At 52.6% G+C, this 25,789-nt stretch overlaps 1 protein-coding gene across 1 annotated transcript in view; it reads right to left on the bottom strand.

Annotated features, from left to right (window-relative positions):
- The window catches only part of INTS3 (integrator complex subunit 3), an 83,636-nt gene that overhangs the window by 15,858 nt on the left and 41,989 nt on the right, over positions 1-25,789 (bottom strand). The window contains exons 10-26 of the mRNA XM_083167280.1: positions 19,859-20,050; positions 19,512-19,599; positions 17,078-17,157; positions 14,077-14,168; positions 12,872-12,978; positions 10,994-11,125; positions 10,786-10,915; positions 10,636-10,690; positions 10,441-10,544; positions 10,305-10,349; positions 10,101-10,220; positions 9,533-9,686; positions 7,394-7,462; positions 7,237-7,312; positions 6,794-6,907; positions 4,276-4,324; positions 252-419 (exon numbers count right to left, since the gene is read on the bottom strand). Coding sequence (XP_083023406.1) covers positions 252-419; positions 4,276-4,324; positions 6,794-6,907; positions 7,237-7,312; positions 7,394-7,462; positions 9,533-9,686; positions 10,101-10,220; positions 10,305-10,349; positions 10,441-10,544; positions 10,636-10,690; positions 10,786-10,915; positions 10,994-11,125; positions 12,872-12,978; positions 14,077-14,168; positions 17,078-17,157; positions 19,512-19,599; positions 19,859-20,050 — 1,775 coding nt within the window. The remainder of the gene's footprint in view (positions 1-251; positions 420-4,275; positions 4,325-6,793; positions 6,908-7,236; positions 7,313-7,393; positions 7,463-9,532; positions 9,687-10,100; positions 10,221-10,304; positions 10,350-10,440; positions 10,545-10,635; positions 10,691-10,785; positions 10,916-10,993; positions 11,126-12,871; positions 12,979-14,076; positions 14,169-17,077; positions 17,158-19,511; positions 19,600-19,858; positions 20,051-25,789) is intronic.

Below are 25,789 nucleotides of genomic sequence, written 5' to 3'. Positions count from 1 at the left end.
GGGAGGGGTAATATAGGTTTCTTGGATACGTGAGATGGGGAGTGGTGGTCTAGGCTCTCAGGGTGGAAGAGATGAAGAGTTATGGTTCTCAGGATGGCTGAGGTCATATTGATGTTTGTAGTCATTGTGTTGGCTGAGATTGTTTGTGGTGGTACCAATGTTGGTTTAGATCAGTATTGCTGGTACTAGCTCACGGTTAGGGATGTGGTAGTCTTCTAGCCGGACCAGACTTGGCCCACTATGGCTCTTACCTTTGCCGTTTCCGGGGAAGACTGTTGTTCTTGATGAGCAAAGACTTGATATGCTCTGCCAGATTGTCGTCATGTTTCAAGCACCAGTGCCGCAGAATACTCGTGGTGAACTGATCATCGGGGTGACATGGCCGGCTGAGGACCATCTTAACCATCTCCTCAGTAGGTCTGGCAATTACAAGGAGAATCATTGGTGAGATAGTATATAACCCCGCCGGGATGGGGATGGGTTGGACAAACGCTATGTAATGGTACAATGAACCTCTGCATAGAGATAAATGATCTGAGTGATGGAGGACATGAGATCACGCTGTGGCAGAGGAGTGTTGTCGTGTTCTGTGTATATCTGGGAGTTCATCGTGCTGCCATACTGCCAGCCACAGATGGTATGATATAGTTACTGGAGGGGCACTGGGCTTACACCACTCTACCCTGCCCAGACCCCATCCCCTGACTACTGGCTGCATGTGCCATAAGTGGCAGCATTCAGTGTCAGCACGCTCTTATCTTCCGAGCCGCTGCCTCTCCTCTGCACAATAGGCGGATTCATTACACAGAGGGTGCTGAGCGGTAGGCGCACACACACAACAGGGCCCTCGTACAGATAAGAGTCCTGGATAATTACAGATTAGCACAGCTCTAATTGTGGTGCTTCATTCACTCATTCCTTCCACTCAGAGGCGCCCTGCAGGGGACATGGGGGCAATGTGGGGACATGGGGGGCGACGGGACAACAGACAATTCTTCAGCTGCTACACACAGTCCCCTCTCCCATCCTGCCCCAGCTGCACACAGTCCCCTCTCCCATCCTGCCCCAGCTGCACACAGTCCCCTCTCCCACCCTGCCCCAGCTGCACACAGTCCCCTCTCCCATCCTGCCCCAGCTGCACACAGTCCCCTCTCCCATCCTGCCCCAGCTGCACACAGTCCCCTCTCCCATCCTGCCCCAGCTGCACACAGTCCCCTCTCCCATCCTGCCCCAGCTGCACACAGTCCCCTCTCCCATCCTGCCCCAGCTGCACAGTCCCCTCTCCCATCCTGCCCCAGCTGCACACAGTCCCCTCTCCCATCCTGCCCCAGCTGCACACAGTCCCCTCTCCCATCCTGCCCCAGCTGCACACAGTCCCCTCTCCCATCCTGCCCCAGCTGCACACAGTCCCCTCTCCCATCCTGCCCAGCTGCACACAGTCCCCTCTCCCATCCTGCCCCAGCTGCACACAGTCCCCTCTCCCATCCTGCCCCAGCTGCACACAGTCCCCTCTCCCATCCTGCCCCAGCTGCACACAGTCCCCTCTCCCATCCTGCCCCAGCTGCACACAGTCCCCTCTCCCATCCTGCCCCAGCTGCACACAGTTCCCTCTCCCATCCTGCCCCAGCTGCACACAGTCCCCTCTCCCATCCTGCCCCAGCTGCACACAGTCCCCTCTCCCATCCTGCCCCAGCTGCACACAGTCCCCTCTCCCATCCTGCCCCAGCTGCACACAGTCCCCTCTCCCATCCTGCCCCAGCTGCACACAGTCCCCTCTCCCATCCTGCCCCAGCTGCACACAGTTCCCTCTCCCATCCTGCCCCAGCTGCACACAGTCCCCTCTCCCATCCTGCCCCAGCTGCACACAGTCCCCTCTCCCATCCTGCCCCAGCTGCACACAGTCCCCTCTCCCATCCTGCCCCAGCTGCACACAGTCCCCTCTCCCATCCTGCCCAGCTGCACACAGTCCCCTCTCCCATCCTGCCCCAGCTGCACACAGTCCCCTCTCCCATCCTGCCCCAGCTGCACACAGTTCCCTCTCCCATCCTGCCCCAGCTGCACACAGTCCCCTCTCCCATCCTGCCCCAGCTGCACACAGTCCCCTCTCCCATCCTGCCCCAGCTGCACACAGTCCCCTCTCCCATCCTGCCCCAGCTGCACACAGTCCCCTCTCCCATCCTGCCCCAGCTGCACACAGTCCCCTCTCCCATCCTGCCCCAGCTGCACACAGTCCCCTCTCCCATCCTGCCCCAGCTGCACACAGTCCCCTCTCCCATCCTGCCCCAGCTGCACACAGTCCCCTCTCCCATCCTGCCCCAGCTGCACACAGTCCCCTCTCCCATCCTACCCCAGCTGCACACAGTCCCCTCTCCCATCCTGCCCCAGCTGCACACTGTCCCCTCTCCCATCCTACCCCAGTTGCACACTGTCCCCTCTCCCATCCTGCTCCAGCTGCACACAGTCCCTTCTCCCATCCTGCTCCAGTTGCACACAGTCCCCTCTCCCATCCTACCCCAGTTGCACACAGTCCCCTCTCCCATCCTGCTCCAGCTGCACACAGTCCCATCTCCCATCCTGCCCCAGCTGCACAGTCCCCTCTCCCATCCTGCCCCACCTGCACACACAGTCCCTACTCCCATTCTTCCCCATCTACACACTCAGTCCCCTCTCCCATCCTGCCCAAGTAGCACACAGTCCCCTCTCCCATCCTGCCCCAGCTGCACACAGTCCCCTCTCCCATCCTGCCCCAGCTGCACACAGTCCCCTCTCCCATCCTGCCCCAGCTGCACACAGTCCCCTCTCCCATCCTGCCCCAGCTGCACACAGTCCCCTCTCCCATCCTGCCCCAGCTGCACACAGTCCCCTCTCCCATCCTGCCCCAGCTGCACACAGTCCCCTCTCCCATCCTACCACAGCTGCACACAGTCCCCTCTCCCATCCTACCACAGCTGCACACAGTCCCCTCTCCCATCCTGCCCCAGCGGCACACAGTCCCCTCTCCCATCCTGCCCCAGCTGCACACAGTCCCCTCTCCCATCCTGCCCCACCTGCACACACAGCCCCTACTCCCATTCTTCCCCACCTGCACACAGTCCCCTCTCCCATCCTGCCACACCTGCACACACAGTCCCCTCTCCCATCCTACCACAGCTGCACACAGTCCCCTCTCCCATCCTGCCCCAGCGGCACACAGTCCCCTCTCCCATCCTGCCCCAGCGGCACACAGTCCCCTCTCCCATCCTGCCCCACCTGCACACACAGCCCCTACTCCCATTCTTCCCCACCTGCACACACAGTCCCTACTCCCATTCTTCCCCATCTACACACTCAGTCCCCTCTTACATCCTGCCCCAGCTGCACACAGTCCCCTCTCCCATCCTGCCCCACCTGCACACACAGTCCCTACTCCCATTCTTCCCCATCTACACACTCAGTCCCCTCTCCCATCCTGCCCCAGCTGCACACAGTCCCCTCTCCCATCCTGCCCCAGCTGCACACAGTCCCCTCTCCCATCCTGCCCCAGCTGCACACAGTCCCCTCTCCCATCCTGCCCCAGCTGCACACAGTCCCCTCTCCCATCCTGCCCCAGCTGCACACAGTCCCCTCTCCCATCCTACCACAGCTGCACACAGTCCCCTCTCCCATCCTGCCCCAGCGGCACACAGTCCCCTCTCCCATCCTGCCCCAGCTGCACACAGTCCCCTCTCCCATCCTGCCCCACCTGCACACACAGCCCCTACTCCCATTCTTCCCCACCTGCACACACAGTCCCTACTCCCATTCTTCCCCATCTACACACTCAGTCCCCTCTTACATCCTGCCCCAGCTGCACACAGTCCCCTCTCCCATCCTACCCCACCTGCACACACAGGGGCAGATTTATTAAGCTTGGAGAAGAGAGAAACTGGAGATAAAGCAGAGAAAAGGTAAAAGGAGATAAAGCACAGCCAATCAGCTGTGTTTGAAAAAGACAGTTGGGAGTTGATTGGCTGGTGCTTTATCTCCTTTTACCTTTTCTCTGCTTTATCTCCAGTTTATCTCTTCTCCAAGCTTAATAAATTTGCCCCACAGTCCCTACTCCCATTCTTCCCCATCTACACACTCAGTCCCCTCTCACATCCTGCCCCAGCTGCACACAGTCCCCTCTCCCATCCTGCCCCACCTGCACACACAGTCCCTACTCCCATTCTTCCCCATCTACACACTCAGTCCCCTCTCACATCCTGCCCCAGCTGCACAATCGTCAATGTGATCTGTGGTTACAGTGTTACTCACTTCTCTCGCCGAAGCTGTAGCAGGAGACAGGATAAAGCCTCAGGGTGTTCTGTAACGAGAAGAGACGCGCGGGCACTTATCACTTAGTAAAGAGAATAAAGTAACATGAAAAGCATTAAAGAAATTACAGATGAAAGAACAAAATATCAGCCGGAAGTAACACAACTCCGTGTGTGAGGAATGACAGGACCGTAAAACACAATGCTGTGTGTGAGGAATGACAGGAACACAATGTGGGGGGTGTGAGGAATGACAGGACAGGAACACAATGCTGTGTGTGAGAAATGACAGGACAGGAACACAATGCTGAGTGTGAGAAATGACAGGACAGGAACACAATGCTGAGTGTGAGAAATGACAGGACAGGAACACAATGCTGAGTGTGAGAAATGACAGGACAGGAACACAATGCTGAGTGTGAGAAATGACAGGACAGGAACACAATGCTGAGTGTGAGAAATGACAGGACAGGAACACAATGCTGTGTGTGAGAAATGACAGGACAGGAACACAATGCTGTGTGTGAGAAATGACAGGACAGGAACACAATGCTGTGTGTGAGAAATGACAGGACAGGAACACAATGCCAGATGTGAGGAATGACAGGACAGGAACACAATGCCGGTGGTGTGAGGAATGACAGGACAGGAACACAATGCTGTGTGTGAGGAATGACAGGACAGGAACACAATGCCAGGTTTGAGGAATGACAGGACAGGAACACAATGCTATGTGCGAGGAATGACAGGACAGGAACACACTGCCGGGTTTGAGGAATGACAGGACAGGAACACAATGCTATGTGCGATGAATGACAGGACAGGAACACACTGCCGGGTTTGAGAAATGACAGGACAGGAACACAATGCCAGGTGTGAGGAATGACAGGACAGGAAAACGCTTCCGGGTGTGAGGAATGACAGGACAGGAACACAATGCCGTGTGTGAGGAATGACAGGACAGGAACACAATGCCGGGTGTGAGGAATGACAGGACAGGAACACAATGCCGGGTGTGAGGAATGACAGGACAGGAACACAATGCCGGGTGTGAGGAATGACAGGACAGGAACACAATGCCGGGTGTGAGGAATGACAGGACAGGAACACAATGTCGGGTGTGAGGAATGACAGGACAGGAACACAATGTCGGGTGTGAGGAATGACAGGACAGGAACACAATGCCGGGTGTGAGGAATGACAGGACAGGAACACAATGCCGTGTGTGAGGAATGACAGGACAGGAACACAATGCCGGGTGTGAGGAATGACAGGACAGGAACACAATGCCGTGTGTGAGAAATGACAGGACAGGAACACAATGCCGGTGGTGTGAGGAATGACAGGACAGGAACACAATGCCGGTGGTGTGAGGAATGACAGGACAGGAACACAATGCCGGTGGTGTGAGGAATGACAGGACAGGAACACAATGCCGGTGGTGTGAGGAATGACAGGACAGGAACACAATGCCAGGTTTGAGGAATGACAGGACAGGAACACAATGCTATGTGCGAGGAATGACAGGACAGGAACACACTGCCGGGTTTGAGGAATGACAGGACAGGAACACAATGCTATGTGCGAGGAATGACAGGACAGGAACACACTGCCGGGTTTGAGAAATGACAGGACAGGAACACAATGCCAGGTGTGAGGAATGACAGGACAGGAAAACGCTTCCGGGTGTGAGGAATGACAGGACAGGAACACAATGCTGTGTGTGAAGAATGACAGGACAGGAACACAATGCCGGGTGTGAGGAATGACAGGACAGGAACACAATGCCGGGTGTGAGGAATGACAGGACAGGAACACAATGCCGGGTGTGAGGAATGACAGGACAGGAACACAATGCCGGGTGTGAGGAATGACAGGACAGGAACACAATGCCGGGTGTGAGAAATGACAGGACAGGAACACAATGCCGGGTGTGAGGAATGACAGGACAGGAACACAATGCCGGGTGTGAGGAATGACAGGACAGGAACACAATGCCGGGTGTGAGGAATGACAGGACAGGAACACAATGCCGGGTGTGAGGAATGACAGGACAGGAACACAATGCCGGGTGTGAGGAATGACAGGACAGGAACACAATGCCGGGTGTGAGGAATGACAGGACATGAACACAATGCCGGGTGTGAGGAATGACAGGACATGAACACAATGCCGGGTGTGAGGAATGACAGGACAGGAACACAATGCCGGGTGTGAGGAATGACAGGACAGGAACACAATGCCAGGTTTGAGGAATGACATGACAGGAACACAATGCTATATGCGAGGAATGACAGGACAGGAACACAATGCCAGGTTTGAGGAATGACAGGACAGGAATACAATGCCAGGTTTGAGGAATGACATGACAGGAACACAATGCTATATGCGAGGAATGACAGGACAGGAACACAATGCCAGGTGTGAGGAATGACAGGACTGGATGGGGCACAGGACTGGTAAGGCAGGAAATAATGGCAGAGATACAGCACAATATGAGTATCAGGACAAGAACCCACCTTTGTATTTCAGGTGTTGGAGGATGGGGATAATAGTCTCCAAGGGAACATTGTGGGCGAGGAAGAGCTGCCATGTGCAGTACTGCTCAAACGTCTCCCATTCTAGACTCTGAACTGAAAGAGGAGATGACCCATCACCTAAACCTGCCGACACAGTGTGACCGGCTGCCAAATCACATCACCCAACCCTTGCCGACACAGTGTGACCGGCTGCCAAATCACATCACCCAACCCTGCCGACACAGTGTGACCGGCTGCCAAATCACATCCTCCAAACCTGCCGACACAGTGTGACCGGCTGCCAAATCGCATCATCCAAACCTGCCGACATAGTGTGACCGGCTGCCAAATCACATCATCCAAACCTGCCGACACAGTGTGACCGGCTGCCAAATCACATCATCCAAACCTGCAGTCACCGGTCCACACCTACATCTACTCACTTAAAATGTTCAGCACGGAGTCTTTCCGGAACATCACCAGGTTCCCCATCATGACATGACACACCAGCTCCTGCAGCTGTGAGACAGAGGAGGTCAGTATACCTACATTACAGTAACATGTGCCGTATAACACGGGCCACACAATGGCCACACCGACCTGTGCCGAGTCAATAACGGCTACGATCATGTTCAGCAGCTCTCCGCTCCTGAGCGTTTCATCCGGGAACTGCAGGAGAAGAGGAGGAGTCAGATCTGCTGGCCCAGCACCACACTATATGGGGAACGGGGCTCTGGACTGCACCCCCTCACTGCTTGCTGCGATCCACCGTGAACACCCCTTAGTTGCTTCCACATCCCCTACATCCTATGACACCTTACACTGCACTGCTAGATTGTATTTATGGGAAGCCTTGGGGGAGGTTGGCTGGACTACTTTGGGGGTTCCCTGTGGCCCAGATGTGAACCCCAAAGTGTTAGGGACCTGCTCGCCAGAAGTGACCTCAATGTTACTAACTGGATATGGTGTACCTGAAGTATATAACACGGTGTCCAGCACTGGAATACCTTATGCCAGACACTGCATGTGTATGACTAACTATAGGAGTTACACCTGTAGTATATAACACAGTGTCCAGCACTGGAATACCTTACACCGGACACTGCATGTGTATTACTAACTGGAGGAGTTACACCTGTAGTACATAACACGGTGTCCAGCACTGGATTACCTTATGCCAGACACTGCATGTATATTACTAACTGGAGGGGTTACCCCTGTAGTATATAACATGGTGTCCAGCACTGGAATACCTTACACCGGACACTGCATGTATATGACTAACTATAGGAGTTACACCTGTAGTATATAACACAGTGTCCAGCACTGGAATACCTTACACCGGACACTGCATGTGTATTACTAACTGGAGGGGTTACACCTGTAGTATATAACACGGTGTCCAGCACTGGAATACCTTACGCCGGACACTGCATGTATATTACTAACTGGAGGGGTTACACCTGTAGTATATAACACGGTGTCCAGCACTGGAATACCTTACGCCGGACACTGCATGTATATTACTAACTGGAGGGGTTACACCTGTAGTATATAACACGGTGTCCAGCACTGGAATACCTTACGCCGGACACTGCATGTGTATTACTAACTGGAGGGGTTACACCTGTAGTATATAACACGGTGTCCAGCACTGGAATACCTTACGCCGGACACTGCATGTTTATTACTAACTGGAGGAGTTACACCTGTAGTACATAACACGGTGTCCAGCACTGGAATACCTTACGCCGGACACTGCATGTATATTACTAACTGGAGGGGTTACACCTGTAGTATATAACACGGTGTCCAGCACTGGAATACCTTACGCCGGACACTGCATGTGTATTACTAACTGGAGGGGTTACACTGTAGTATATAACACGGTGTCCAGCACTGGAATACCTTACACCGGACACTGCATGTATATTACTAACTGGAGGGGTTACACCTGTAGTATATAACACAGTGTCCAGCACTGGAATACCTTACACCGGACACTGCATGTGTATTACTAACTGGAGGGGTTACCCCTGTAGTATATAACATGGTGTCCAGCACTGGAATACCTTACACCGGACACTGCATGTATATTACTAACTGGAGGGGTTACACCTGTAGTATATAACACGGTGTCCAGCACTGGAATACCTTACACCGGACACTGCATGTATATTACTAACTGGAGGGGTTACACCTGTAGTATATAACACAGTGTCCAGCACTGGAATACCTTACACCGGACACTGCATGTGTATTACTAACTGGAGGGGTTACACCTGTAGTATATAACACGGTGTCCAGCACTGGAATACCTTACACCGGACACTGCATGTATATTACTAACTGGAGGGGTTACACCTGTAGTATATAACACGGTGTCCAGCACTGGAATACCTTATGCCAGACACTGCTTGTGTATTACTAACTGGAGGGGTTACCCCTGTAGTATATAACACGGTGTCCAGCACTGGAATACCTTACACCGGACACTGCATGTGTATTACTAACTGGAGGGGTTACACCTGTAGTATATAACACGGTGTCCAGCACTGGAATACCTTACACCGGACACTGCATGTATATTACTAACTGGAGGGGTTACACCTGTAGTATATAACACGGTGTCCAGCACTGGAATACCTTATGCCAGACACTGCATGTGTATTACTAACTGGAGGGGTTACCCCTGTAGTATATAACACGGTGTCCAGCACTGGCGACAGGAGGCCTCACCTCACTGTATATAGAAGGCGTCAGGTAACACAGCAGCCGAACGTCGTCTTCCTGGCAGGCTTTCATATCCATCATCAGACACGTGTGCAGGTCTCCGAGCTGCGTTGCCTGGGCAAAGGACTCGTATAAATTCATCTTTCCGGCTGCTGCTTTGCTGTAGTGGGGCGTCCAGCATACGGGGACAGAGAAATGGGGGAGAGTGAGTGTAAGAGGGGAGAACCCCAGTATTGTAGCCACTTCCTGGGGCTACCGTCACCTCCCACCACTATGTACAGGGACCATGGTCTCCAGGGGGGTCTTACAATGTCCTGGGGGACAGGAACCATCGCAGTTTAGGACATTCTAGTTCTGCATTTAGCAGGCGGAGGGAAGGAACACTCTGGATGCTAATTAATTATCTGTAATGAGCAGACCGGACGGAGAGAGCAAGGACTGGATGTTATTAAGTAGGATCAGTGTATTAATGAGGAGATTATCTATCCCAGGCACACAGTGCGGAGGGGGTGAGTCTACAGACCCCACCATCCCAGCACCTGGCTGGCCTCCATGTATGGGAATGAGGCCTCACCTGGCCTTCAGGTAGTACAACAGGTGGTAGCCGATCTTGGGCTGTTTCTGGTAGAGCTCAGAGAGAAGGTCCAGGAGCAGAGAAAATCCATTGCTGTCCTCCTGCATCTGGATGAGGTTTCTGGAAGGAGGTAATGGGGGAGATATTAGGTAAAGACGTGGAACCTCCCGGAATGTTCAGTTTCCGGAGGTGGCGGACACATACCGGAATATCAGATAAAGGGGTTTTCCCACTGACTCCTCCAGGGACCTGTAGGTGAAAGCAGAAGGATAACCAGGAGTTACAGCATGTCCATAGCCGTTATATCAGCCAACGTGGAAGCAGGCAGGCATGAACCTACTCCTCTGTGATCTCCTCCGGAAGGACCTCTCCCCGGAAATGTGCCTTAAATAACTCCTGCAGACAGGAGGCCAGTACAGAGAGCTGCTCCGAGTCAAAGTCTTCCTGCCAGAGAGGAAACGAGGGGGAGGGGTCAGAGAACAGGGCGAGATAACTGACATCATGGCGGATCCACCTGGAGCTGGCTGACACTCACCTCCAAAATCTGCTCGACAATGTCCTGCATCAGTTCACACTGGGACTCCATGTCACTGAAACGTACAAGCATACACACACCATTGGCATGTCACACGGAGATAAGGCAATGGCGGTTCTGAGGCGGCAATGTAGGACCGGTCTGACCCACCTTTCCTTCTGTAGAGCCACCACCTTCTCCCTGACGGGCTCCTCCAGCTGCTCCAAGTACGGGGTGATGTCCACCGGCTCCTCGATGATAGGCTCCTTGATGGGGTGGAAGCGGAACTCCCTCTTCTTGCCTGGCAGGAGGAGCAGACAGTGAGAGGAGAACGAATATATATCTTATAGGGCAGAGAGTATACAGGATGGGTCAGTACCATTGTCTGAAGTCTTGTTGTTCACCTCCTCGTCGTCATCACTGAATGCGGCCTCCGAATTGTCGTAGCAGCTATCCTCCTTGTCTGGCAGGTTGTTGTCCATTTCCATGGATGCTGGCTCCTCTGTCTTTACTGAGAACGGACATTAAACCATTTTAATCACCTGCGCCCCACAATACAGTTACCACATATGAGGGGGGAAACCTACTTTGAGTCAGGTGACCCTGAAAGGAGTCTGCCGGTTTGATACGGGTTAGAAGGGGGCGGGCTGCCGTGTGATACGGGTTAGAAGGGGGCGGGCTGCCGTGTGATACGGGTTAGAAGGGGGCGGGCTGCCGTGTGATACGGGTTAGAAGGGGGCGGGCTGCCGTGTGATACGGGTTAGAAGGGGGCGGGCTGCCGTGTGATACGGGTTAGAAGGGGGCGGGCTGCCGTGTGATACGGGTTAGAAGGGGGCGGGCTGCCGTGTGATACGGGTTAGAAGGGGGCGGGCTGCCATGTGATACGGGTTAGAAGGGGGCGCACTGCCGTGTTATACGGGTTAGAAGGGGGCGGACTGCCGTGTGATACGGGTTAGAAGGGGGCGGGCTGCCGTGTTATACGGGTTAGAAGGGGGCGGGCTGCCGTGTGATACGGGTTAGAAGGGGGCGGGCTGCCGTGTGATACAGGTTAGAAGGGGGCGGGCTGCCGTGTGATACGGGTTAGAAGGGGGCGGGCTGCCGTGTTATACGGGTTAGAAGGGGGCGGGCTGCCATGTCATACGGGTTAATAGGGGGCGGGCTGCCGTGTGATACAGGTTAGAAGGGGGCGGGCTGCCCTGTGATACACAGTAGCAGGCCTAACGACCAGGAAGCAGGAGCAGCAGGCAAGCGACCAGAGAGCAGAAGGCCAGTGAGCAGGCCAGCGACCAGGGAGCAGAAGGCCAGTGAGCAGGCCAGCGACCAGGGAGCAACAGGCCAGCGACCAGGGAGCAGCAGGCCAGCGACCAGGGAGCAGCAGGCCAGCGACCACGGAGCAGCAGGCCAGCGACCAGGAGGAGCAGCCACAGCAGGCCAGCGACCAGGAGGAGCAGCCGCAGCAGGCCAGCGACCAGGAGGAGCAGCCGCAGCAGGCCAGCGACCAGGAGGAGCAGCCGCAGCAGGCCAGCGACCAGGAGTAGCAGCCGCAGCAGGCCAGCGACCAGAGAGCAACAAGCCAGTGAGCAGCAGCAGGCCAGCGACCAAAGAGCAGCAGCAGCAGGAAAGCAACCAGGGAGCAGCAGCAGCAGCAGGAAAGCAACCAGGGAGCAGCAGCAGGCCAGCAACCAGGGAGCAGCAGGCCAGCAACCAGGGAGCAGCAGCAGCAGCAGGCCAGCAACCAGGGAGCAGCAGGCCAGCAACCAGGGAGCAGCAGCAGCAGGCCAGCAACCAGGGAGCAGCAGCAGCAGGCCAGCACCAGGGAGCAGCAGCAGCAGGCCAGCAACCAGGGAGCAGCAGCAGCAGGCCAGCAACCAGGGAGCAGCAGCAGGCCAGCAACCAGGGAGCAGCAGGCAAGCAACCAGGGAGCAGCAGCAGCAGGCCAGCAACCAGGGAGCAGCAGCAGGCCAGCACCAGGGAGCAGCAGCAGCAGGCCAGCAACCAGGGAGCAGCAGCAGCAGGCCAGCAACCAGGGAGCAGCAGCAGCAGGCCAGCAACCAGGGAGCAGCAGCAGCAGGCCAGCAACCAGGGAGCAGCAGCAGCAGGCCAGCAACCAGGGAGCAGCAGCAGCAGGCCAGCAACCAGGGAGCAGCAGCAGCAGGCCAGCAACCAGGGAGCAAGAAAAAAAGAGCGATGTCAGAATCCTGCAAATGAAGGAGAGATAGTGAGAGCAGCACATCACATACTCACGTGCAGCCCTTACTTTCTGAGGCAGGAGATGGGAGGGTACAGAACTCTGGGAACTTCTCTCTAAGCATCGATCGCAATTCTTTGTCCAATTTGGGGTTGTGGAACAATGGTGCCAGGTGTCTGGAAGAAACCAATGGAAGAGTCTACGTAATGCCAAACCACGGCGGAGCGCACACACCCGCCACGCGCAGCGCACACACCCATCGTGCGGAGCCACATCTTGCGTGGTGTAAGCTGAGCCCAGCACACATTAGCATGCGCAGTGGACATAGCAATCCCTGGGCTAGGACGGGAAGCCGCCAGTAAATGCGCTTCCTATACAAGACTGCAGGGTCTGCCTCTGCTAACGGTCTTCACAACCGGTCTGGTCTCCCCAGTCTTCTAGCATCTGGGCATAGGCCCTTATTCTGGTTCACTCACAAAGGCAAATTTATTTCTCAAATGGACAAAACCATGTGCACTGCAGGTGGGGCAGATGTAACATGTGCAGAGAGAATTAGATTTGGGTGGGGTGTTACTTCAAAGTGAGATCTATACTGTATTTCAGTGTAAAAATAAAGCAGCCAGTATTTACCCTGCACAGAAACAAAATAACCCAAATCGAATTCTCTCTGCACAAGTCACATCTGCCCCCCTGCAGTGCACATGGTTTTCTCCATTTGAGAAGGAATTTGCTTTTGCGAGTGAACCAGGATAAGGGCCTATGCCCAGATGCTATAGGACTGGGGAGGCCAAACCAGTTGTGAAGACTGTTAGCATCAGAGGCAGCCTGGGGCCACAATCTCTTCCTCACAGTGCTTTCAACGAGTGCGAATATTTATATATATATATATAGAAAAGATGGCAATAAGGCGTGACGCCTTATTGCCATCTCTTCTACATTGGGTCTTAGCACCTGGGAAGGCACCGGAGCAAGTATAGCTTTTACCATTGGTAGAGTGCCGGATTTCTCCTTCTTCTATATATATATATATATATATATATATATATATATATATATATATATATATATATATATATATATATATATATATATATATATATATATATATATATATACATACATACATACATACACACACACACACACATATTTATATATATCTTGGCTACCATGTATCACTTATAGAACGTGATGTGTTAGTGTGGAGGCTGACATGTATAAAACAGCTGCACCGATAAGCACCAAACCCCATTGCAATTCCCCATTATACTTACGCCAAGACCCTCTTCTCCATGATGTGGGTGAGGGAACAGAACACCCCTTGCCTGACGTTCCCCTCTAGAGCAGGGTAGAAATTGGAAATTATCTATAAAACAGAACAAACAATTGCAAATGAAGCAGCAACATTGTTATGATGGAGTGAATAAGCCCTAGTGCCGGCCCTATCATCACTTATATATATATATCTGTACACAGCACATGTGCGGAGCTGGATGTGGCCCTCACGCTCGGCAGCAGAGTTAACATTCCCGTTTATTTGTATGGTGCCACAAGGGTTCGGCATAAAGCAGAACACATATGGGTCAGTGTGCACAGAGTGGTAGCAGCGCCCCCTGTAGTATGGCGCACAGGAGACGTGTGCCAGGGTCTGCCTGTCACAGATGATTAATGATCTGCTATACAGGGGCAAAGCATTCACAGGCCGGTAACACAACAGGAAAATAATTGGGGAGACAGAAATCTGGACTTCATATAAAATAATTACTCAGTGTGTGTATGGGGGGGGGGCACTGAGAGCATGTGTGTGTGGGGTCCCATTGGGAACAGATTCTTAAACCAAACTCCAAAATTGGAAACATTCTTTGCATTTCACGGTGTGACTAGACCAGCGGGGAGGAGGGGGAGCCAGGGCAGTGGTCGGATCACCTCCTGGACCAGCGGGGAGGAGGGGGAGCCAGGGCAGTGGTCGGATCACCTCCTGGGACCAGCGGGGAGGAGAGGGAGCCAGGGCAGTGGTCGGATCACCTCCTGGACCAGCGGGGAGGAGGGGGAGCCAGGGCAGTGGTCGGATCACCTCCTGGGACCAGCGGGGAGGAGGGGGAGCCAGGGCAGTGGTCGGATCACCTCCTGGGACCAGCGGGGAGGAGGGGGAGCCAGGGCAGCGGTCGGATCACCTCCTGGACCAGCGGGGAGGAGGGGGAGCCAGGGCAGCGGTCGGATCACCTCCAGGGACCAGCGGGGAGGAGGGGGAGCCAGGGCAGCGGTCGGATCACCTCCAGGGACCAGCGGGGAGGAGGGGGAGCCAGGGCAGCGGTCGGATCACCTCCTGGGACCAGCGGGGAGGAGGGGGAGCCAGGGCAGCGGTCGGATCACCTCCTGGGACCAGCGGGGAGGAGGGGGAGCCAGGGCAGCGGTCGGATCACCTCCAGGGACCAGCGGGGAGGAGGGGGAGCCAGGGCAGCGGTCGGATCACCTCCAGGGACCAGCGGGGAGGAGGGGGAGCCAGGGCAGCGGTCGGATCACCTCCAGGGACCAGCGGGGAGGAGGGGGAGCCAGGGCAGCGGTCGGATCACCTCCTGGGACCAGCGGGGAGGAGGGGGAGCCAGGGCAGCGGTCGGATCACCTCCTGGGACCAGCTGGGAGGAGGGGGAGCCAGGGCAGCGGTCGGATCACCTCCAGGGACCAGCGGGGAGGAGGGGGAGCCAGGGCAGTGGTCGGATCACCTCCAGGGACCAGCGGGGAGGAGGGGGAGCCAGGGCAGTGGTCGGATCACCTCCTGGGACCAGCGGGGAGGAGGGGGAGCCAGGGCAGTGGTCGGATCACCTCCTGGACCAGCGGGAAGGAGGGGGAGCCAGGGCAGTGGTCGGATCACCTCCCGGGACCAGCGGAGAGTAGGGGGAGACAGGGCAGTGGTCGGATCACCTCCTGGACCAGCGGGGAGGAGGGGGAGCCAGGGCAGTGGTCGGATCACCTCCCGGGACCAGCGGGGAGGAGGGGGAGCTAGGCGAGGGGTGGCTTATGGCAAGGGAGAGGGGCGGCCGGCGGCAAGGGAGAGGGGCGGCCGGCGGCAGGGGAGAGGGGCGTCTTGCAGCAAGGGAGAGGGGCGTCTTGCAGCAAGGGAGAGGGGCGTCTTGCAGCAAGGGAGAGGGGCGTCTTGCAGCAAGGGAGAGGGGCGTCTTGCAGCAAGGGAGAGGGGCGTCTTGCAGCAAGGGAGAGGGGCGTCTTGCAGCAAGGGAGAGGGGCGTCTTGCAGCAAGGGAGAGGGGCGTCTTGCAGCAAGGGAGAGGGGCGTCTTGCAGCAAGGGAGAGGGGCGTCTTGCAGCAAGGGAGAGGGGCGTCTTGCAGCAAGGGAGAGGGGCGTCTTGCAGCAAGGGAGAGGGGCGTCTTGCAGCAAGGGAGAGGGGCGTCTTGCAGCAAGGGAGAGGGGCGTCTTGCAGCAAGGGAGAGGGGCGTCTTGCAGCAAGGGAGAGGGGCGGCCGGCGGCAAGGGAGAGGGGCGGCCGGCGGCAATGGAGAGGGGCGGCCGGCGGCAAGGGAGAGGGGCGGCCGGCGGCAAGGGAGAGGGGCGGCCGGCGGCAAGGGAGAGGGGCGGCCGGCGGCAAGGGAGAGGGGCGGCCGGCGGCAAGGGAGAGGGGCGGCCGGCGGCAATGGAGAGGGGCGGCCGGCGGCAAGGGAGAGGGGCGGCAAGGGAGAGGGGCGGCCGGCGGCAAGGGAGAGGGGCGGCCGGCGGCAAGGGAGAGGGGCGGCCGGCGGCAAGGGAGAGGGGCGTCTTGCAGCAAGGGAGAGGGGCGTCTTGCAGCAAGGGAGAGGGGCGGCCGGCGGCAATGGAGAGGGGCGGCCAGCGGCAAGGGAGAGGGGTGGCCAGCGGCAAGGGAGAGGGGCGGCCGGCGGCAAGGGAGAGGGGCGGCCGGCGGCAAGGGAGAGGGGCGGCTGGCGGCAAGGGAGAGGGGCGTCTTGCAGCAAGGGAGAGGGGCGGCTGGCGGCAAGGGAGAGGGGCGGCCTCCTCTCTGACTGCATCCCTCAGAACATAGTATAATATGCAGCTGCAGCAGCTAATGTGAGGTGATCTCTCTTCTCCCATCTCAGACGGAATCTGTGCGATTCCTGTGCTCCTATTAAGCGTCTGTTTCGGGGTCGCCCCAGAGGGCAGTGCGCAGATGGCTTTATTAACGAGCGATGTATAATTCAAAGGCTTTTCCCTTCCTGCCTCTGTCCTAATGATCCCTTGACCTCTGCTCTCAGCGCAGAACATGGGGGCGGGCGCAGAGTAGACATACCCGGCACATGAAGTCCAGAAGGGTGGCGGTGATCGCCGGGTGCGGCTTCATGGAGTGATGCATCACCAGGATGGCCGGTTCTGTGAAAGGTAAAACTAGCGGGGTTAGGACATGAATACGGGAAAGAGGCGACCATGCATTATAATTCCACCTGCAAGTATCTGGGACAATTCTAATCCACGTAAGCAGAGAACGTGGCAGCCACAGGCATCAGTGAGGACATCACACGGAGAATGCACTGAAATATTCATAGACAGCAGCCAAGGCAGCAGCGCGTGTGAGACAGGAGGGGGTATAGGAACATAAAGCAGTAACGGGGACAGAGACAGGCAGGGTAGAGATATGACATGGAGGATGACAGAAAGGACGAGGGGGGTGGGGGGGCGCCAGAAAAATCGAGGGGGGAGGGGGAGAAAGGACGAGGGGGGAGGGGGAGAAAGGACGAGGGGGGAGGGGGAGAAAGGACGAGGGGGGAGGGGGAGAAAGGACGAGGGGGGAGGGGAAGAAAGGACGAGGGGGGAGGGGAAGAACGGACGAGGGGAAAAACGGACGAGGGGGGAGGGGAAGAAAGGACGAGGGGAAGAGAGGGGAAGAGAGGGGGAGGGGAAGAGAGGGGGAGGGGAAGAGAGGGGGAGGGGAAGAGAGGGGGAGGGGAAGAGAGGGGGAGGGGAAGAGAGGGGGAGGGGAAGAGAGGGGGAGGGGAAGAGAGGGGGAGGGGAAGAGAGGGGGAGGGGAAGAGAGGGGGAGGGGAAGAGAGGGGGAGGGGAAGAGAGGGGGAGGGGAAGAGAGGGGGAGGGGAAGAGAGGGGGAGGGGAAGAGAGGGGGAGGGGAAGAGAGGGGGAGGGGAAGAGAGGGGGAGGGGAAGAGAGGGGGAGGGGAAGAGAGGGGAGGACGAGGGGAAGAGAGGGGGAGGGGGTAGGACGAGGGGAAGAGAGGGGAGGACGAGGGGAAGAGAGGGGGAGGGGGTAGGACGAGGGGAAGAGAGGGGAGGACGAGGGGAAGAGAGGGGAGGACGAGGGGAAGAGAGGGGAGGACGAGGGGAAGAGAGAACGAGGGGGGAGTAGAAGAAAGGACGAGGGGGGAGGGGAAGAAGGGGCGGGGGGGAGGGGAAGAAGGGGCGGGGGGGAGGGGATAAAAAGGACAAGGGGGACAACAGAAAGGATGGGGTAGGATGCTATAGAGGGGTGCGAGTGTGGCCCATAAATAGTGGGGGTAGATATACCTCCAGCAATAAAAGAAAGACTTCCAGGGGTCATTTCAGGTGCCTGCTGCCCATCTCGCCCCGCTCAGTACATTTCCTATAACAACCTAATGAGCTATGAAGTAAACATAGCAGGCCTGGCTCATTTACCTCATAGCCAGCAGCCAGCAGTGACAGAACACATCAGTGTCTCTCGCACAGTGCCCACATAATGAGCAGCCATTACAAATCTAGTGGAGGTGAGATACTGCCTGGGGTGGGAATTATGCAGCCACGTCTGGGCATGACAACTGGGTGAGACTAGCGACAAGATGCATTATCAGCTCCTCATTACCGACTGTCACCTACACACACTGGAAAGTGATACCTTGTGCATCACACTAATATTCATACAAAGGCAGCCAATCAATTCACTAGGAGCCAGTGACATCACTGAGAGTGCGGCCTATCCAGTCACTAGGAGCCAGTGACATCACTAAGAGTGCAGCCTATCCAGTCACTAGGAGCCAGTGACATCACTGAGAGTGCAGCCTATCCAGTCACTAGGAGCCAGTGACATCACTGAGAGTGAGGCCTATCCAGTCACTAGGAACCAGTGACATCACTAAGTGCAGCCTATCCAGTCACTAGGAGCCAGTGACATCACTGAGAGTGAGGCCTATCCAGTCACTAGGAACCAGTGACATCACTAAGAGTGCAGCCTATCCAGTCACTAGGAGCCAGTGACATCACTAAGAGTGCAGCCTATCCAGTCACTAGGAGCCAGTGACATCACTAAGAGTGCAGCCTATCCAGTCACTAGGAGCCAGTGACATCACTAAGTGCAGCCTATCCAGTCACTAGGAGCCAGTGACATCACTAAGAGTGCAGCCTATCCAGTCACTAGGAGCCAGTGACATCATTGAGAGCGATGGTAATAGGCCCAGTGATACGGCAGGCGATACGACTGGTCTGCCATGTTCATGCTGAATCGTGCTCTGCACAAGTTGTATCTTTCCAGTGTTGATGTAAGTAAGTGGCACACAATCCCCCCCCTTGCCGGATCAAACATCAGAGGACGGCAGGAATGTCTGGGTGAAGGGAGGGCAGACTGATGAAAGATGGCAGAGAAGTGGTGAAGGACGGGGAGATAAGGCGCAGCCAGAGATAAGAGACTAGAGTGCATCACAGCCTGAAGAGCGCTGTCCCTAGGAGAGACGCAGCAGGTAAAGCCACGCACTGATCTCATCTTACCAATGTTCATGATGCTGTCTTTCTCCGGACTGAAAAACAGCCAATCGTAAAACAGGGCCAGCTTTGCATTTGATGCGGCCACGTTAGACTGGAAGAAAGAAGAGATAAGTAACAGATGGCGGCTGCCATTCACAAAGTATCCAGCAGAGGGCGTGCAAGCCGCCATACTCCCCCTCCTGTGAGGTACAGACACATCCCATCAGCAGTACAGCTCCCCTAGTGGGCAGGTTATCAGGACACCCTGCAATTACTGCAAACCCCGAATACACACAGCACATACACCCGGCCCATATACACCTCACATACACCTCACATACACATCTGGTGGCAGGATGCCATGGACTCACCGTGCAGGTCGTCAGCAGCCACCCGATGATCGCCCAACGAGGCAGGATGTCAGAGCTGAGCACCTCGTTAGATGGGTGCACCACCCCGCAGATATAGCGGATCAGGTCACAGCGTAGGGACTGGCTGTCAGGGGTTGAGAGGTACTGGCGCTGGAACCAATCTTGGTACCTCTTCTGCTGACCAAAGCGCACCTGTGGAGGAAGTGCGGTGGGGGGGCACACTGATTAGACCTTTAACCAGAGAGCAGTAAATATGCCCCTTTATGCACCAGAAGGTCTTCTACTGGAGACAGTGACAAGTCCTAAGCTAATAACGCTTTGGAAGCTTCACATTCCTCCAGTTGGACTCTGTACGAGTTGTGGAGGACAGATAAACTCCCAAGTGCCCTAACTCAACAGAACTTGGTAATCCTAATCTTCTAACATGAGAAGACAGCCGGTAACATCTCAGCCGAAAGATGCAGAGCTTTCTCTTTATGGTTCTCTAACAACAGGACATCTCAGTCGAAGGATGCAGAGATTTCTCTCTAATGTCTTCTAACGAGAACATCTCAGCCTAAAGATTCAGAGCTTTCTCGCTATGGTCTTCTAACGAGAACATCTCAGCCTAAAGATTCAGAGCTTTCTCTCTATGGTCTTCTAACGAGAAGATCTCAGCCTAAAGATTCAGAGTTTTCTCTCTATAGTATTCTAACGAGAACATCTCAGCCTAAAGATGCAGAGTTTTCTCTCTATGGTATTCTAACGAGAACATCTCAGCCTAAAGATGCAGAGTTTTCTCTCTATGGTATTCTAACGAGAACATTTCAGCCTAAAGATTCAGAGCTTTCTCGCTATGATCTTCTAACAAGAGAACATCTCAGTCGAAGGATGCAGAGATTTCTCTCTATGGTCTTCTAACAAGAACATCTCAGCCTAAAGATTCAGAGCTTTCTCGCTATGGTCTTCTAACGAGAACATCTCAGCCTAAAGATTCAGAGCTTTCTCGCTATGGTCTTCTAACGAGAGAACATCTCAGCCTAAAGATGCAGAGTTTTCTCTCTATGGTATTCTAACGAGAACATCTCAGCCTAAAGATTCAGAGCTTTCTCGCTATGGTATTCTAACGAGAACATCTCAGTCTAAATATGCAGAGTTTTCTCTCTATGGTCTTCTAACAAGAGAACATCTCAGCCTAAAGATGCAGAGTTTTCTCTCTATGGTATTCTAACAAGAACATCTCAGCCTAAAGATTCAGAGCTTTCTCGCTATGGTCTTCTAACGAGAACATCTCAGCCTAAAGATTCAGAGCTTTCTCGCTATGGTCTTCTAACGAGAAGATCTCAGCCTAAATATGCAGAGTATTCTCTCTATGGTATTCTAACGAGAACATCTCAGCCTAAAGATGCAGAGTTTTCTCTCTATGGTATTCTAACGAGAACATCTCAGCCTAAAGATGCAGAGTTTTCTCTCTATGGTATTCTAACGAGAACATTTCAGCCTAAAGATTCAGAGCTTTCTCGCTATGATCTTCTAACAAGAGAACATCTCAGTCGAAGGATGCAGAGATTTCTCTCTATGGTCTTCTAACAAGAACATCTCAGCCTAAAGATTCAGAGCTTTCTCGCTATGGTCTTCTAACGAGACCATCTCAGCCTAAAGATTCAGAGCTTTCTCGCTATGGTCTTCTAACGAGAGAACATCTCAGCCTAAAGATGCAGAGTTTTCTCTCTATGGTATTCTAACGAGAGAACATCTCAGCCTAAAGATTCAGAGTTTTCTCTCTATGGTATTCTAACGAGAACATCTCAGCCTAAAGATTCAGAGCTTTCTCGCTATGGTATTCTAACGAGAACATCTCAGTCTAAATATGCAGAGTTTTCTCTCTATGGTCTTCTAACAAGAGAACATCTCAGCCTAAAGATGCAGAGTTTTCTCTCTATGGTATTCTAACAAGAACATCTCAGCCTAAAGATTCAGAGCTTTCTCGCTATGGTCTTCTAACGAGAACATCTCAGCCTAAAGATTCAGAGCTTTCTCGCTATGGTCTTCTAACGAGAACATCTCAGCCTAAAGATTCAGAGCTTTCTCTCTATGGTCTTCTAACGAGAAGATCTCAGCCTAAATATGCAGAGTTTTCTCTCTATGGTATTCTAACGAGAACATCTCAGCCTAAAGATGCAGAGTTTTCTCTCTATGGTATTCTAACGAGAACATCTCAGCCTAAAGATGCAGAGTTTTCTCTCTATGGTATTCTAACGAGAACATTTCAGCCTAAAGATTCAGAGCTTTCTCGCTATGATCTTCTAACAAGAGAACATCTCAGTCAAAGGATGCAGAGATTTCTCTCTATGGTCTTCTAACAAGAACATCTCAGCCTAAAGATTCAGAGCTTTCTCGCTATGGTCTTCTAACGAGAACATCTCAGCCTAAAGATTCAGAGCTTTCTCGCTATGGTCTTCTAACGAGAGAACATCTCAGCCTAAAGATGCAGAGTTTTCTCTCTATGGTATTCTAACGAGAACATCTCAGCCTAAAGATTCAGAGCTTTCTCGCTATGGTATTCTAACGAGAACATCTCAGCCTAAATATGCAGAGTTTTCTCTCTATGGTCTTCTAACAAGAGAACATCTCAGCCTAAAGATGCAGAGTTTTCTCTCTATGGTATTCTAACGAGAACATCTCAGCCTAAAGATTCAGAGCTTTCTCGCTATGATCTTCTAACAAGAGAACATCTCAGTCTAAAGATTCAGAGCTTTCTCTCTATGGTATTCTAACAAGAACATCTCAGCTTAAAAATGCAGAGCTTTCTCTCTATGGTCTTCTAACGAGAATATCTCAGCCTATAGATGCAGAGTTTTCTCTCTATCGTCTTCTAACGAGAACATCTCAGCCTAAAGATGCAAAGTTTTCTCTCTATGGACTTCAAACAAGAGAATATTTCAGCCTAAAGATTCAGAACTTTCTCTCTATGATCTTCTAACGAGAACATCTCAGCCTAAAGATTCAGAGCTTTCTCTCTATGGTCTTCTAACGAGAAGATCTCAGCCTAAAGATTCAGAGTTTTCTCTCTATGGTATTCTAACGAGAACATCTCAGCCTAAAGATGCAGAGTTTTCTCTCTATGGTATTCTAACGAGAACATCTCAGCCTAAAGATGCAGAGTTTTCTCTCTATGGTATTCTAACGAGAACATTTCAGCCTAAAGATTCAGAGCTTTCTCGCTATGATCTTCTAACAAGAGAACATCTCAGTCGAAGGATGCAGAGATTTCTCTCTATGGTCTTCTAACAAGAACATCTCAGCCTAAAGATTCAGAGCTTTCTCGCTATGGTCTTCTAACAAGAACATCTCAGCCTAAAGATTCAGAGCTTTCTCGCTATGGTCTTCTAACGAGAGAACATCTCAGCCTAAAGATGCAGAGTTTTCTCTCTATGGTATTCTAACGAGAACATCTCAGCCTAAAGATTCAGAGCTTTCTCGCTATGGTATTCTAACGAGAACATCTCAGTCTAAATATGCAGAGTTTTCTCTCTATGGTCTTCTAACAAGAGAACATCTCAGCCTAAAGATGCAGAGTTTTCTCTCTATGGTATTCTAACAAGAACATCTCAGCCTAAAGATTCAGAGCTTTCTCGCTATGGTCTTCTAACGAGAACATCTCAGCCTAAAGATTCAGAGCTTTCTCGCTATGGTCTTCTAACGAGAACATCTCAGCCTAAAGATTCAGAGCTTTCTCTCTATGGTCTTCTAACGAGAAGATCTCAGCCTAAATATGCAGAGTTTTCTCTCTATGGTATTCTAACGAGAACATCTCAGCCTAAAGATGCAGAGTTTTCTCTCTATGGTATTCTAACGAGAACATCTCAGCCTAAAGATGCAGAGTTTTCTTTCTATGGTATTCTAACGAGAACATTTCAGCCTAAAGATTCAGAGCTTTCTCGCTATGATCTTCTAACAAGAGAACATCTCAGTCGAAGGATGCAGAGATTTCTCTCTATGGTCTTCTAACAAGAACATCTCAGCCTAAAGATTCAGAGCTTTCTCGCTATGGTCTTCTAACGAGAACATCTCAGCCTAAAGATTCAGAGCTTTCTCGCTATGGTCTTCTAACGAGAGAACATCTCAGCCTAAAGATGCAGAGTTTTCTCTCTATGGTATTCTAACGAGAGAACATCTCAGCCTAAAGATTCAGAGTTTTCTCTCTATGGTATTCTAACGAGAACATCTCAGCCTAAAGATTCAGAGCTTTCTCGCTATGGTATTCTAACGAGAACATCTCAGTCTAAATATGCAGAGTTTTCTCTCTATGGTCTTCTAACAAGAGAACATCTCAGCCTAAAGATGCAGAGTTTTCTCTCTATGGTATTCTAACAAGAACATCTCAGCCTAAAGATTCAGAGCTTTCTCGCTATGGTCTTCTAACGAGAACATCTCAGCCTAAAGATTCAGAGCTTTCTCGCTATGGTCTTCTAACGAGAACATCTCAGCCTAAAGATTCAGAGTTTTCTCTCTATGGTATTCTAACAAGAACATCTCAGCCTAAAGATTCAGAGCTTTCTCGCTATGGTCTTCTAACGAGAACATCTCAGCCTAAAGATTCAGAGCTTTCTCGCTATGGTCTTCTAACGAGAACATCTCAGCCTAAAGATTCAGAGCTTTCTCTCTATGGTCTTCTAACGAGAAGATCTCAGCCTAAATATGCAGAGTTTTCTCTCTATGGTATTCTAACGAGAACATCTCAGCCTAAAGATGCAGAGTTTTCTCTCTATGGTATTCTAACGAGAACATCTCAGCCTAAAGATGCAGAGTTTTCTCTCTATGGTATTCTAACGAGAACATTTCAGCCTAAAGATTCAGAGCTTTCTCGCTATGATCTTCTAACAAGAGAACATCTCAGTCGAAGGATGCAGAGATTTCTCTCTATGGTCTTCTAACAAGAACATCTCAGCCTAAAGATTCAGAGCTTTCTCGCTATGGTCTTCTAACGAGAACATCTCAGCCTAAAGATTCAGAGCTTTCTCGCTATGGTCTTCTAACGAGAGAACATCTCAGCCTAAAGATGCAGAGTTTTCTCTCTATGGTATTCTAACGAGAACATCTCAGCCTAAAGATTCAGAGCTTTCTCGCTATGGTATTCTAACGAGAACATCTCAGCCTAAATATGCAGAGTTTTCTCTCTATGGTCTTCTAACAAGAGAACATCTCAGCCTAAAGATGCAGAGTTTTCTCTCTATGGTCTTCTAACGAGAACATCTCAGCCTAAAGATTCAGAGCTTTCTCTCTATGGTCTTCTAACGAGAGAACATCTCAGCCTAAAGATGCAGAGTTTTCTCTCTATGGTCTTCTAACCAGAACATCTCAGCCTAAAGATGCAGAGTTTTCTCTCTATGGTATTCTAACGAGAACATCTCAGCCTAACGATTCAGAGCTTTCTCGCTATGGTATTCTAACGAGAACATCTCAGCCTAAATATGCAGAGTTTTCTCTCTATGGTCTTCTAACAAGAGAACATCTCAGCCTAAAGATGCAGAGTTTTCTCTCTATGGTATTCTAACGAGAACATCTCAGCCTAAAGATTCAGAGCTTTCTCGCTATGATCTTCTAACAAGAGAACATCTCAGTCTAAAGATTCAGAGCTTTCTCTCTATGGTATTCTAACAAGAACATCTCAGCTTAAAAATGCAGAGCTTTCTCTCTATGGTCTTCTAACGAGAATATCTCAGCCTATAGATGCAGAGTTTTCTCTCTATCGTCTTCTAACGAGAACATCTCAGCCTAAAGATGCAAAGTTTTCTCTCTATGGACTTCAAACAAGAGAATATTTCAGCCTAAAGATTCAGAACTTTCTCTCTATGATCTTCTAACGAGAACATCTCAGCCTAAAGATTCAGAGCTTTCTTGCTATGGTCTTCTAACGAGAAGATCTCAGCCTAAATATGCAGAGTTTTC

Source organism: Crinia signifera, chromosome 12 (genome assembly GCF_055691185.1).
Source record: "Crinia signifera chromosome 12, ASM5569118v1, whole genome shotgun sequence".
Lineage (NCBI taxonomy): Eukaryota > Metazoa > Chordata > Amphibia > Anura > Myobatrachidae > Crinia > Crinia signifera.
The sequence above is the reverse complement of the archived record's forward strand: the minus strand, read 5'-3'. Positions and strand labels throughout refer to the sequence as shown.